Below are 15292 nucleotides of genomic sequence, written 5' to 3'. Positions count from 1 at the left end.
GAATCATCTGCCCCACTTGATGACTTTCTTATGGACTGAGGCATAATCTATTCACACTGACAGTAGCTCGGCATGAATCTGAATGGCGGCCATGTAAATAGAGAAAGCGGATCTTTGGGAGTACTTAAATAGAGAGATTTAGCTTACCGTGACCCGCGATCCGCCACCGTGACCCTCTACCGCGCGTGGGCGGCGCGCACAAGCTGATTGGTCCCGACGCGGCAGGTCTATGTGCCGACGTCAAGTATGTGGCGCCATCTATCAGCGTCAAGGGAATCTGGGCATGCGCAGTGGAACGCGCAGTGGCGGATCACGGTAGCGGATCGCGGATCACGGTAAGCTAAATCTCTCTAATATTTTAGATGGAAGCTGCCATCGTTGGTTTTATGCTCTAGCGATGTTGTGCAATACTGTACAGAGCACATTATATATTTCATTATATGTAAATATTTTGAGTTCATTTAGATGCCTTTCGCGTGCGCCTTTTGTAAACTTATGGTATTGGTTATACGAATTTTATGAACGCCCCTCGTAGACCGCCATATCTGGTCCTGATATATTGTTATACACGGCCAGATATACCTGGTATTCCTATCAGGAATTAGGCAGATATGACCACATCTGACCAGATGTGGCGATACCTGCCCAAATCGGGATATGTTCAGATCTAGATTTTTGATATAAGTTGAGGTATGAATTCTTGTAAGGGACAGTCGGCGAACATTTCGAATAGAGCTGAGTAACATGACCTATACTGACGGACTCTTGCTCACACACGTGAAGCGAACATGAACTTGCATGAAATATGACCATGTGAATCGACTGAGTAGGCTCAAATTCGGGAGCCAATGGCTTCCGCCTTCTCTATCCCTTCCTCTGTTAGTTTATTTGACAAAGACGCAGTCCTGTGTGCGCGCCGCTACCAGAGCAGGAGACGAAAATTTGAGAGTTAGGTAGGGCCTAAACTATGGCTTTAGCGACTTTATCGTGCAAAAGTACGGCTGTGCGTAGGTTACGTGTGTGTGTGGGGGGGGGGAGGGGGGTACCTATTTGATGTTGCTAGAAAGGAGTTACGGGATGGTGTGTTATGACAGGTCGATCTTTATTGTTGTCCTTGTTACACGCAACGTTGCTCGTGAGGAGAACCGTGATGTAAGCTGTCCAAGTAGCCAGGAGCGACCATAGATATAAAGCCCCGCATTAAGCGTTCTGTACAAACGTGCCTGCATGGTCTTGTGACAGCTTGCCCAAGTCGAGATTCAGGGGCTCTGGAAGACTGTTCTGATATCGCCCTCCTATCTCAATTACGAAGCCCGAGTTTTCAGCGCTTGGCAAATCGGCAGGTGCTGAAAGGTCGAAGAAAACAGTTCCGAAGACCTAATTAGACCTCGTGAAGTAGTGTTCTTTCTACGATCAGACGATTTCTGGACGTCGCAGGTGTCCGGGTGCTTACGGACGTGGATGCCCGGCGGCTACACGAGCACCCGTGGGTGGTGTCTCACTGCGCGGAGCTGAAGGAGATCGTCTTCAACTTCCCACACGTGGGCGGGAAGATGAACATCGGCGAGAACCGCCGGCTGCTGCGAGACTTCTTTGTCAGGTGATTCCCTCCCCCTTTCTCTTAAGCAGCTGGCTTCAAGCGAACCGCGACATTTGCCACGATTTCCTGGAGCGCCGGCTGCAGCCGCTGGCTCTTATCTCGAAGCAACGCTAACCTCTTTCTTGGCTGCACTGAGTCCGGGAGTGCTTTATCAAGTCGTGCAGGGGGCGTTATAGTTGTTGTTCGGTAGGTTAGCGCTTTGGCGCGGCATTGTATAGTGAGAAAACAATTATACGGGGAAAATCCTAAAAAAAGGAGCTATATAGGTAGCTTCTGCTTTTGACTTCACGAGAAGAAAAAAAGCGTATATGTGTGCGTTATAAAACAGTAATCGAGGTTCCATGACCATTTTTTGTTTTCTATGAAATTTCCGTATGTGGTGGGAAAATGTCTCTACACAAAGGAATGAACTTTAGTTTTTCAAGATAGGGCATAGTTTCAACGGAAAAAAAAAATCGTATATTACTAGAGGTGGAAAACGCCGTTTTTTTTTTTTTTGGCATTTCAAAAAGTTGCAAGTTTGGAGACCTGCTGCTGGCGCAATAAAAGTTTGTCATCCATTAGGTTTTTCTCACGAACGCTATGTGACTTTTACTTTCACAAAAACTATCAGAAACCCGTTTTATCGTTGCAGTTGATTTAGTAAAAATCGCAAACTTTACTTCAGGAGCGACGCGCTCCAAAAATGTCCACTTTCAACCTCTCATACTAGCATGATGCCTCGAGGTGTTTGCACTAAAAGTTTTTGTCTCTGTTATGCATGTTATACAACTTAATTTCGGGCATAATTCGGAGTTCTAGACCGTTAGGTGTGGTCTCCACAACGCATCAAAATCGTCTAAAATTCGAAAACAGCAATAAAAGGTAATCGAACCCGACCGCGGCGGCTGCGTTTCGATGGAGGCGAAACGAAGTGGCGTCCGTGTGCTGTGCGATGTCAGCGCACGTTAAAGATCCCCAGGTGGTCGAAATTACTCCGTAGCCCTCCATACGGCTCCTCTTTCTCTCTTTCCACTTTCATTCCCACTTTCCTCCCTTCCCTTACGGCGTGGTTCGGGTGTCCACAGAGCAAGTGTGACAGTTACTGCGCCTTTCCCTTCCTGTGAACCAATTTAACTTTAACTTTAAAAGGTAAACTTTGATTCCAACTTAAAAAAAAAACACATTTTCGATTTTTATTAAACTCCCTCTCAAGAATCTTAGCACCTAATAAATATTACGAACTAAAGAACTGTTGCATTACGTTGATTAAAATGGTAAAAACAAACATACAACTGAGCGCTTGTCCTGCAAATTGGCAATTTTCAGCCCTACATTCTAGCACAACTCAATATAGTGTTGCACCTGAAACCTTTTCTCCATAGTATCCAGGCTTAGTTCTCTACTTCTGGAAAACTTTGTAGCTCTGGAGTAGTTCATTCTTCGTATTATTTTCAAATCAGCCAAAATTAAAACAACAAAAATGGACAACTTTCATTCGAATTTAGAAAACTACCCAAACTTCGATTGTTATCGATATCTACTAAAAGCAATTCTAAGTACTGTATAAATAACAAGCACTAAAAGTATTGAAAATATGTAAACTAACATTATAAAAATAAATATGGAAATGTACGCATGTCTTTTATTCTATAGAAGTGCTTCTGGGGGGGGGGGGGGGGGGGGGAGGCTAGGCTAGATAGCTCTGTCGACAAGAAAACTAAACATTTGGTGATTGCTCACGGGGCTGTGACTGGTAGGTCACCGCCGCTTGCGGCGGGGGCTAGCCTAACATCATATTTGTATATGCTGTAGGCCGTCATTGCAACCGCTACCGTTTCAGTGGTGGACAACGCGACGCGCATCTTTCTCCTCCTTTTCTTTTTCTTTCTTCTCTATTTTCTCTTCTGTCCGCACGAAGCAGCAGAGGTGGCTCAGCTGCATTTTCGTTTCTTTATTCCTTCAGTCGCAACAACAACTTGTCATCTCGGCTCATTCCTGCTGCTGCCATAAAGAAATATAAAATTCCATCAAATCTATAATGCTGCAAAGCGCTTTTCTTATGATTGTACTTAAGTGCACATTAGAAAAATGGTTTTCAAAAATAGAGCATTTTTAATTTTTGTCATAACTCTGAAATCAAATAATATAATTAAAAACTGAAATGATGACCATTGCATCTCGCAATAACAAATAGAAAACACAGGTTAGAGGAAAAGTTAAACCATCACTTGTCTTTTTCTATAAAATTGCCATAAGTAGCGAATTTATTTCATTTGTAAGCTATTGTGAGCCTTCCATGGATCTTCTTCTTTCATTTGTACATACCATCGCCATCGTCTCGCGGCGCCGCCTCCGGCGCGCGCCTGGGTTCGCCATCGGAGTAAACGCTAGACAAGGCTTACTTTGCCTTGCCGTCTTGACCTGGCACACTATCTGCAACGCTGACAACAAGCATAAAGAGACTTTATAAGCATTGAGAATGATTTGGACATTGCATCAGATAAAATTAACTAAATTAAGCAAATGTCGAAATTTTGATGCCTGCATTGAAGCCCTATGCACGTCTACAGAAAAATAACATGCGTACTTTCTTACATTTATTTTTACATTTTTAGTTTACATAATTCACTACACTTGAGGCCTGATATTTTTTTAAGGTACTAGAACTATGTTTAGGAGATTTCGATGAAAATCTAAGTTGTGGTAGTTTTCTAAATTTGAATGAAGGTTGTCCATTTTTTTATATTTTTGAATTTCGGCCGATTTCAAAATAATATGGAGACATAACGGGCTATTCTAGAACTCCAAATGTTTCCACAAATAGAGTACAAGGCATGTATATTATAGGGAAAAAGCTGCAGGTGGAACACTATTTTGAGTGCCACAATATGAGGCTGAATGTCAGCAATTTGCAGGCAAGCGCTCAGTTTTATATTGGTTTTTGTACTGTAAAACAATATAATGCAACACTTTTTAGCCTCTAATATTTCTGTGGCACTGAGAACTCTTGACAGGGATTTTGATAAAAAGTGAAGATTTTTTTTCTCAAGTCGAATCAAAGTTGCCCCTTTTTTGTGTGTTTTTAAATTTCGGATGACTTTGATGCGTTGTGTAGAACACACCTAGTGGTCTAGAGCTCTAAATTGTATCTGCAATAAAGTAAATAACCTACATAATGAAGAGAAAATTTTTTATTGCGAACAGCTCAAGGCGTCATGATTGTATCTAAGATTGAATGTGAACATTTATGGAGTGCGTCGCTCCTGAAGCAAAGTTTGCTGCGATTTTTTTGAAAATCAAATACAGCAACAAAACATGCTTATAATAGTATTTGTATACGTAAAAATTACACAGCATTAGTGAGCATAAAATAAGGGGTGACAAGATGTTTTTGCGCAAGCAGCTTGTCTGTAAACTTGCAACTTTTAGAAATGGCGAAAACGGCATTTTCCAGCTGTAGTGACATACGACTTGCTTTGGTTTTTTTTTTGTTTTTTTTTTCGAGGAAACAACGTCGTATCTTGCAAAACTAAGGTTCATTCCTTTATGTGGAGACATTTTCCCACGGCGTATAAATGTTTCATTGAAAACAAAAAATGGTCACGACACCTCGATTACCGTTCTTATCTGAACGCACCGATATAAATATATCGGAGGTGACCCGTACCCAGGAATTTCTCGTAGAAAGCGAGTGCGGAACCCTGTAGCCATCTCTGCAGCTGATGACCCCGCATGTTTAACGACCACACTCTCGCGCTGTACTTTGCATGTTGTGGTCTTCGGTAACCTTCATCCGTGCGCAACGTATGCAAGCCTATCGCCGTCGTATTGCCCTCTTAAGGTGCGTTAAGTGGACCCAAAATTATTTTATATTAAGATCTCGCATTGATGTTCTGTACGCTGTGAAGACATGGAAGCTGTGACAAAAATTTGACATAGGTAACAATAACAAACAGCCTTCCCCTCTTAGTTGATCGATCAAGCCTGAACGAACGGCAATATTTGAGGTGATAACTAAAATGTGTGGTAGGGCACGTTTACTGTAACGAAATTAAATCCTCGATAACGTCCGATTTCCCCACGTCGGCCGTCAGTGTTTTTTACAGTGTACCGCGTGCGTGCGTCGTAAACAGTGACAGGGACACAGCACGCGCGCGGATCGTACCTCTGTACATGGACATTTGTACCTCTGCGCTTGGAGCTACTGCGGAGGCCCGCACGATTTGCCAAGTGCTCAGCGACCGAAGACATTTGCGGGCGGGCATTAATCAAACTACTGTAATTGTGCCATAGTGCATATATTGCGAGCCCTCCACGGATCTTCTTTAATTTGTACATACAGTTAAGTTTGCGGGCTTCGCACAGAAGCGAGATTCCGAAGGGGCCGCCAAGGTCAAGGGGCAGCTTGACGCGGGCAGATTTATGACGGTCGCGCGGGCGACCGCTTCTCGGAAGTGAGCCCAGAACACATGGCAGCGGGCGACGCCACCGGCTCCCTCCGTCCCGTGCCGCGAGGGAGGCAGAGCAGTGCAGTTAGAGCGCACAGCATAAGCGCAGTGGTTTGCGGGTTCGGCGCTAACTGCAGTGTCTCCCGGTTCGAGTGGAGAGGGCGCGGAGGCCATAAATCCCGAAACGCGGCGTAACACAGGCCTGGGGAGAACGCGCTGTTGACATGCCTTCCCGGGAAGACGCCTGTGTGTCCCTTTGAATCCGCCGCCCGCGCGCAACCGACCAAGAGCAGGGATCGGAATGTTTGGGCCTGAGCTTTGCGCGTGTGTGTTTTTATGTATTTTCGGAAGTGTAACTGTTGACGCCGTTTGTCTTTGCGACTGTTTGGCGCCTCTTGCGTAGGAGGATTTTGGAGAGGGAAAAGTTGCAGATGTATGTGTTTGTGTGCGCAACCACTCGCCGCCTAGTGCGTGCTTTGTGTGTGTTTTATTTGACATGCGTAGGAGAGGGTATATGTGGCACAATGATTGGCCAGCCCATTTTAAAGGAATGTATGTTATTGGCCACAGAGTGGCGTACGTTGATTGGTCAACGGACAAAACTGGGATTTTGGGTAACGCTAAGAAAGCGAGCGTTGGACAGTGGGGCTTGGAAGAGAGTTGGGCTCGGAAGAGGGTTGGGCTCGGACGAGAGTCGAGGGTAGACGGGTGGTTCGAGAGGGAGGCTAGGCTGACGGAGATCTCAAGGGACTCCGGCCTAAAGTGTAGCAGGAGGCCAAGGCCTGATTCTGCTAGCCTCTGACCTCAGATCGTTCACCAGTCGCAGTTAGCCCTCTACGTTCGATGTCGCATCCGACGACATTTGTGTAAATACGCCAATTGTAAAAAGTGTAAATAAACGTGTACAGTCCGAGAAGAGAAGTCGTCATCTCCGCACCGCAATGTGTCACTGAGCCACGGACGCAGCGGTGGTCACCAACACCACTCGGTACGAGCGAAGGCAGCAGAAGAAACAGCAAGAACACCTGCTGTACAGGGACCATCCATCTATTCTCCAAGCCTTCGCACTTTTGAAAATAACTGGCGCAGTCGACAGGATCGGCCCAGCGACTTCCTGCGGAGTGGCGAGAGATCGACGACGCCTCGGACTGATGTACACGGAGGGTGGCACACTACCTCGGTGAGCCAAGGCTGACCAAGAAGAAGTTTGAAGTCGAGGTGCCCCGTGAATCGACGCTCCCGGCCTAGAGAGGCAGCTACGGTGAGCGACTCCAGCGAGGCTGCGCAGATCCGGCGTAGCAGAAAGGGCACCAAGGCTGACTTTTCGAGTGGTGACGACCGATGCTGAGCCTGATGTGCTGATGGTGTCCAAGCGTTCGACGGACCGAAAGCAGTGACCGCACGGCAACCCAGTGCGACGGACTGACACTAGCTGTATACAGGTGGGTCCTTGTCCTGTTTTCTCCGGGTTCACCATGGTCGTAACTCGGTCAGAGAGCCAAAAGTCTACGGACAGCTCTGATGGCGTGGGTCAGAGCTCCGCCGCAACAGCTTCCGATGAGCGGGGGCAGACCTTGAGCAGTACCATTACTGGCGATCATGATCAAAGTTCTAGTAGTGCGTCGGTAACCGCGGATCTTGACAGAGGTCTAACGTCAGGAGGAAACAACGCAGCTGCCAGACTGCGAGAAAAAGAGCTGGAGATTGAAGTTCTGAGACTCCAGGTGGAGTTAGAGAGACTAAAGAATCAAGGCGGGCGAGGCGCTCGATCTGGATTGGGTCGATATGCAAAAGATTTACGCGCTATTCTCGCGCCAATGCCAGAGAAAGACGAGTTGGCCCCCGCATGGTTTCGAAGCGCGGAAGGTATGCTTCAAAGTTGCGAGATTCCCGAGGAGGTACGCGGCTCGATAATTGTCCCATTCTTAAACGAGAAAAGCCGCATGCTGATAGCAAATAAGGCAGTAAGCGGAAGGCAGTCCTACGAGGAAGTGCGTGATTATATTCTGGGTGAGTTAAAGCTCACACCTGAGGAATATAAGCGTAGGTTCTATGCTTGTCGGAAAGGCGGCGAAACATGGGGACAGTTTGTAACGAAACTAGAAGGGTTGCTTGATTACTACCTGCGTAGTAGAGACATAACAAGCTTGGAAGATCTGCGGGCGCTACTGATTGCAGATCGCGTTAAACAGCTAATGGAGGATGACATGCGCACGTATGTCTTACAGCATGAGACAGGGGAATGGCTAAAACCCGAGGATGTTGCCAAGTTAGCACAGGGATACGAGGAAAGCAGAGCTTCCAAACGCCCAAATTCTCGGAAGGTTGCTGAAGCGAGTAAGGTTGATTCACACAGTTGGCGGGACCCCGTAGGAAAAGGAAGGTTCCATGGGACCGATCGGAAGCCGTCTTCTAGGTGCTTCACCTGCGGTGAGATGGGTCACTACCAATGGCAGTGCAACCAAACGAGGCCTAAAGCAATAATGGGTGGGCAACGCGCCAAGGGCTCCGCACCGGAAAAGCTGACTGCCAGAGCTGCATGTGATGTGTACGAGTGCGCGGCAACGCCGACAGACACCGTTTCTACGTCGAAATTAACTTGGGTTGAGCTCACGTTTGCGGGGCGCCCATTTACGGCTTGTTTGGACTCAGGTGCTGACATTACTATCCTGAGAAGGAATGTCATCCCGGCTGAGGCAGACATTCAGGGTGCAGGCAAAGTTCGCCTTAAATGAGCATTTGGTAAGACAGTTCCAGCCGATTTGATGTATGTCCCACTGAGCCTGTCTGCTAATGACGAGGGTGTAGCCCCTCAGCTTATGACACTGTGCGCAGTAACGGACCATTTAACGGAAGGGATAGATGCGCTTCTAACCCCAGATGCGTTCGATGAGCTGAGGAAAGTGCAGAGACAAGCCACTGAGCTAGCCGTACGCATCGTGCAGGCAGAAGAAGCCGCCCGTGAAGCGGTTGAGGAGAGCGTGCGTCCTAGAGAGGTAGCCGAAGACGAGGCGATAGAAAGCGGCCCTACGGGTGTTCAGGACGGAGCAGTTGCAGCAGAATCGTCGGTGCCGAACGGCGAGCAATGCGCTGACACGTTCGCGAAAGAGCAGAGAGAAGATGCGTCATTAGAAAGCTCATGGGCACAGGGACGCGATGGAACGCATGGCATGGTGATTGAAGGAGGACTCTTATTTCAAAAAGATGACATGAATGGCAGGCAGTGCAAACAACTGGTCCTACCCGAGATGCGTCGAAGGGAAGTGTTGATACTAGCACACGATAAAGCGTGCGGCGGGCATTTTTCAGAGAAAAAGACAAAGCAACGTATTCGCAGTGCCTTCTTTTGGCCAACAATGTCTGCAGATGTGAGAAAGCATTGCCAGTCGTGTCACACGTGTCAGACTTTCGCTAACAGGAAGGTGACGGACCGAGTTCCGATAACCCCGTTGACACGGCCGCAGCAGCCATTTCAGGTTGTCTACCTTGACTGCATAGGGCCTATTGAGCCGGCTTCTGCGCGCGGACATCGGTATGCATTGTGTTTAATCGACCTTTGCACGAGGTGGCCTGAGGTAATTCCACTGCGAGCACTAATTGCTAAAGCCACCTGTCAGGCGTTGCTGGACATTTTTGCACGCTTCGGCGTACCAGAGCTGGTGTGCAGTGATCAAGGGGCTAATTTCACGGCAGGGCTAACGAAAGAGTTGGCAGAGCGATTGGGAGCACAAGTACGCTTCTCTACGCCGGAACACCCGCAGAGCAATGGGCTCGTAGAGAGGTGGAATGTAGTGTTCAAGTCCATGCTGAGACACGTGATTCACGACCATGCCAGGGACTGGGATAGATATATACCCTGTCTACTTTGGGCGTACCGTGAGCTGCCGCACGAGATCACAGGAATACCCCCTTTCGAGCTTATGTACGGTAGGGTGGCACAGGGGCCTCATAGCATACTACAAAAGACGTGGACCGGAGCGTGGGAGCCCCCGACAGGGTTGAATAAAGTCGCATCTGCGTATTTGACCGAGCTCCGAGAGAGAATGGCTGAAGCAGCCCGTGCCGCAGATCAACGAGGTGAGCAAATGCAACAGTTATACACTGATAGGCACAACCTCAGGGCGAGGCCGAAATCATTTGAGGCGGGCGATCAGGTACTGATTCTAGAAACAGGACAGGTCGCGAAAATGCAGCCCAAATGGATCGGACCTGCCGAAGTGAAACAGCAGGTGAGGCCAGACAGCTATATCGTACAGCTCCCGGGAGACGTAGAAAAATGGGTGCACGCGAACCGCCTCAGGAAGTACTACGCTCGGGTGAATAACGTCGGCGTGGTCTTTGACTCAGACGAAGAGTTTGGCGAGATTGAAAAAACCCCGCAATTTAGTGAAAACGGGAGGACAGTGGCTGCACTGCTAGAGGAAAGCACGCACTTGTCAAACCGACAGTTGACGGAGCTAGATCAGCTGCTGAGACGGTACGGCAGTACATTTTCTGAAAGGCCGGGAAGGTGTAACGTCGGTGAGCACAAAATCATCTTGCTTCAAGGGGCTAAAGCTATTAAGGCGTATCCCTATCGTGTGCCGATAGCACTGAGAGGAGAGGTAGAACGGCAGGTGGAGCAACTGAAAGAATGGGGACTCATATATCCCGTGGAAAGTAGCTTCGCGCATCCGGTTGTGTGTGTTGCTAAAAAGGATGGCACAGTAAGAATGTGCATTGACTACCGTCGCTTGAACGCTGTCACTGAAGCGGATAGCTTCCCGATGGGAAAAACCAGTGAGCTGCTTTACGAGGTAGCCAGGGCCCGATACATATCAATTCTAGATATGACGAGAGGTTACTGGCAAATCGCGATTGAACCAGGCTCTCAGAAGCATACCGCATTTGCGACCACCAGTGGTCTTTACGCGTGGAGAGTGATGCCGTACGGACTTCGTAACTCGGCGGCAACGTTTCAGAGGATCATGAACGAGATCCTGCGAAAGCACCGAGACTATTCGTGCGCCTACATAGATGATGTAGCCGTCTACTCTGAGACTTGGGAGCTACATATGCAGCACCTGGAAGCGGTTCTTGCCACGATAGCATCGGTGGGGCTAACGATTAACCCGGAAAAATGCCGCTTAGCTCAGCCTAAAGTCAGGTACCTTGGGCATGTGGTCGGATCTGGCACACACTCCCCAGATCCAGAGAGAGTGAGCGCTGTAGCAGAGCTTAAGAGTCCCTCAACGAAAAGGGAACTACGTAGCGCTTTGGGCCTCTTCTACTACTACCGGGAGTACATACCATCTTACTCCGAAGTTGTACGCCCTCTGACCGATCTCACGAACCGACGCGTGCCGAACAATCTTCCATGGAGCTCAGAGGCTGAAAGAGCCTTTAACAATGTAAAGGTTGCGTTGAAGGCAATTCCGACATTAAGTGCCCCACAGACAGGTAAGGCGTTCGTGCTAACTACTGATGCCTCGGAAAAAGGGGTAGGTGCATGTCTGAGTCAGGAGCTGGATGGTTCTGAGAAACCTATCGCCTTCCTCAGTAAAAAGCTAACGCCGCAACAGGCGAAGTGGTCTGCTATCGAGCGTGAGGCCTTTGCAATTGTGTGGGCGCTGAGCCGCCTTGACACATGGCTTTTCGGTGCTAAGATCAAAGTGGTCACGGACCATAATCCGCTGACTTATCTGACCCAGTCCACACCCTCCAGTGCGCGCCTAACTCGCTGGGTTCTAGCGCTGCAAAAATATGATCTGGAGTTTTCGCACATCAAAGGATCGCTTAACCGGTGTGCCGATGCTCTGTCTAGGCTAGAGAGTGGTATCTAGAGTGGACGGCTCAGGTCGCCGCTCATCGGGGTGTTGGAAGTTGTAACAAGCCCCGTTGGCTTGTTGAGTATGGGGAAGATTGCGGTGATTGTGCTATTCACCTAATATTGGTGGGTGAAATTACCATGGTGGACCAAGGAACGTACAGGGCAGGGTCCTGCCTGTACTTGAGCGTTGAATAAGGACTGTTAGTTTGTCTGTGTGTATCAGTATCTGGCACTCCTATGTTCTGTGTATGATGTGGTTTACACGTGTTACCTTGTATTGTTTTGCGTTTGATTATGCAGTGTTTATTGCTTGATTTGGTGTTATGTATGCCAAGCTGTGTTGCCTTGTATGGCGTATGGTTTAGTTACCGTTTGCGAACGTGCACACGGAGATTGTCGTTCAGGGCGCGCGCGCCTCTGTACGGAGCGTTGCACTATTGTTTGCATAGCTGCGTTTGTTTGTTTTGCTTTGTTTGGTGTACGCCACACCACAATGCGCCCTCCCCCCTTCCTTTTCCCGTTAGAGGAGTTTTATGTTGAGCGTACAGCAAGTGTACGCGCAACATTCTCGATGGGGAGGAGTTAAGTTTGCGGGCTTCGCACAGAAGCGAGATTCCGAAGGGGCCGCCAAGGTCAAGGGGCAGCTTGACGCGGGCAGATTTATGACGGTCGCGCGGGCGACCGCTTCTCGGAAGTGAGCCCAGAACACATGGCAGCGGGCGACGCCACCGGCTCCCTCCGTCCCGTGCCGCGAGGGAGGCAGAGCAGTGCAGTTAGAGCGCACAGCATAAGCGCAGTGGTTTGCGGGTTCGGCGCTAACTGCAGTGTCTCCCGGTTCGAGTGGAGAGGGCGCGGAGGCCATAAATCCCGAAACGCGGCGTAACACAGGCCTGGGGAGAACGCGCTGTTGACATGTCTTCCCGGGAAGACGCCTGTGTGTCCCTTTGAATCCGCCGCCCGCGCGCAACCGACCAAGAGCAGGGATCGGAATGTGTGGGCCTGAGCTTTGCGCGTGTGTGTTTTTATGTATTTTCGGAAGTGTAACCGTTGACGCCGTTTGTCTTTGCGACTGTTTGGCGCCTCTTGCGTAGGAGGATTTTGGAGAGGGAAAAGTTGCAGATGTATGTGTTTGTGTGCGCAACCACTCGCCGCCTAGTGCGTGCTTTGTGTGTGTTTTATTTGACATGCGTAGGAGAGGGTATATGTGGCACAATGATTGGCCAGCCCATTTTAAAGGAATGTATGTTATTGGCCACAGAGTGGCGTACGTTGATTGGTCAACGGACAAAACTGGGATTTTGGGTAACGCTAAGAAAGCGAGCGTTGGACAGTGGGGCTTGGAAGAGAGTTGGGCTCGGAAGAGGGTTGGGCTCGGACGAGAGTCGAGGGTAGACGGGTGGTTCGAGAGGGAGGCTAGGCTGACGGAGGTCTCAAGGGACTCCGGCCTAAAGTGTAGCAGGAGGCCAAGGCCTGATTCTGCTAGCCTCTGACCTCAGATCGTTCACCAGTCGCAGTTAGCCCTCTACGTTCGATGTCGCATCCGACGACATTTGTGTAAATACGCCAATTGTAAAAAGTGTAAATAAACGTGTACAGTCCGAGAAGAGAAGTCGTCATCTCCGCACCGCAATGTGTCACTGAGCCACGGACGCAGCGGTGGTCACCAACACCACTCGGTACGAGCGAAGGCAGCAGAAGAAACAGCAAGAACACCTGCTGTACAGGGACCATCCATCTATTCTCCAAGCCTTCGCACTTTTGAAAATAACTCATACCATGCTCTTCTTCTTTCTTTTGTACATACCATCATCATCATCGTCCCGCGGCGCTGGCACCGGCACGCGCCTGGGTTCTCCATCGGATTAAACGTTGACACGGCATACCTTGCCTTGCCTTCACGACCTTGCCGTCTGGGCCTGGCCTTGTTTCACAAGTGGTGGAGGTGAAATTCGATCCCCTTGCTGCCTTGTGCCCTGCCTCTCGCTGGAGCTACGTTCCGGTCGCCGCTTGGCAACAACTATCATCGTCATTTCAACCGAGAGCAGTCCCGACCGGGCTGCCGGAAGAGCTTGACGAGGGGGCTGCGCAGCTAGCCTTGGCTGTGACGTCACTCGGTCGCGGCATACGCAAAGCTCGGCTCCGACCCTCGTAGTAAAACTTTTCTCTTCAAAATAAAGCAAATTGCCCCACAATGCATGCCAGGGTTCTCAAAATCAACTGTTGTCATCACTCCTGTTGCACTGAGAATCGAACCAAACGATAAATGCGTTGAGGACCGATGCAGGGTAAGTTGCGCAGACGTTTCGAATTTGGTTGGTTTGTGGGGTCAAACATCCCAAACGACCCAGGCTATGAGAGACGCCGTAGTAGAGGACTCTGGAAATGTCGACCACCTGGGTTCTCCAACGTGCAACCGATATCGCACAGCACACGGGCGCCTTGCTTTTCGCCTCGATCGAAAAGGGGCTGCCGAGGCAGGGAGTCGATCCCGCATCCGCGAGTACGTTAGTCGAGACCCGTAACCATTTTCACCGTAGATGTTGCAACACGTCACACACAGAGACTGCGTTTATACTGTACTTCCGGCGCTCTTGAAATGCTATTTTACTTTCTTGCGAAAAACATTTCTCGCTATGCGCGGCTTTAAAAACGCAATTTTGAAGCAAAAGCTTCACTGCGGCAAGTAGATGGAGCCGTCGAGTACGCACGCTTATCACTTTGTGGGGTATGTAGAGCTCGAACATCTGTGTTAAGCCTGGTAGTCGCCATGTGACTGGGGCAGTCACGTAGGCCTCCAAGTGGCCCGCGACCTCTGCCAAGATCAAATTCACGTGACCTGGTTGTCGCCGTGTGACTTTGGGAATAGTCACGTAGCCCACGAAGAGGTCGTGACCGCTGTCAAGGTCACATGGCACTTGACGGTCACGCGAGCAGGCCACCAGTGGCCCGTGACCTCCAAAGGTCAAGGCCATGAGATTTAGTGGTCAGACTTCTGTGTTAAGCCTGGTGGTCGCCTTGTGATTGAGGCATAGTCACGTAGGCCAAGTGGCTCGTGGCCACTCAAGGTCATGAGATTTAGAGGTTAAACTTTTGTGTAAGCCTGGTGGTCACCATGTGACTGGGGCATAGCTGCAAGTAGGCCACCAAGTGTTCCGTGACCTCTTCAAGGTAGGGGTAACGCGATTTAGAAGTCAAACCTCTGTGTTAAGCCTGGTGGTCGCCATGTGACTAGGGTATAGTCACGTAGGCTAAGCGGCCCGTGACCACTTTCAGTCACGTGCGGTGATGTCAATGTGACGTGAAAGTAGAGGGCGCTAGAAGGGCGATACGTATAAATAGGGGCCCTAAGGCCCCTACAACAGTGCGCGAGATTGAGGAGGACGAACACCCTGCTACAGTAGCGCATCAGAACGCGAAGAAGGCACTTCGGAATGAGGCCCTGAAAAGGCGGCG

General features: G+C 49.4%; 1 protein-coding gene across 1 annotated transcript in view; it reads left to right on the top strand.

The window, feature by feature from the left end:
• The window catches only part of LOC146174782 (ferredoxin-fold anticodon-binding domain-containing protein 1-like), a 59216-nt gene that overhangs the window by 24704 nt on the left and 19220 nt on the right, over window positions 1-15292 (top strand). Inside the window, exon 2 of the mRNA XM_084583944.1 lies at window positions 1438-1600. Within this exon, the coding sequence (XP_084440070.1) occupies window positions 1438-1600 (163 nt within the window). The remainder of the gene's footprint in view (window positions 1-1437; window positions 1601-15292) is intronic.

Source organism: Amblyomma maculatum, chromosome 11 (assembly GCF_055883805.1).
Source record: "Amblyomma maculatum isolate TAMU_Amacu chromosome 11, ASM5588380v1, whole genome shotgun sequence".
In the NCBI taxonomy this organism is placed as follows: domain Eukaryota; kingdom Metazoa; phylum Arthropoda; class Arachnida; order Ixodida; family Ixodidae; genus Amblyomma; species Amblyomma maculatum.
The sequence above is the reverse complement of the archived record's forward strand: the minus strand, read 5'-3'. Positions and strand labels throughout refer to the sequence as shown.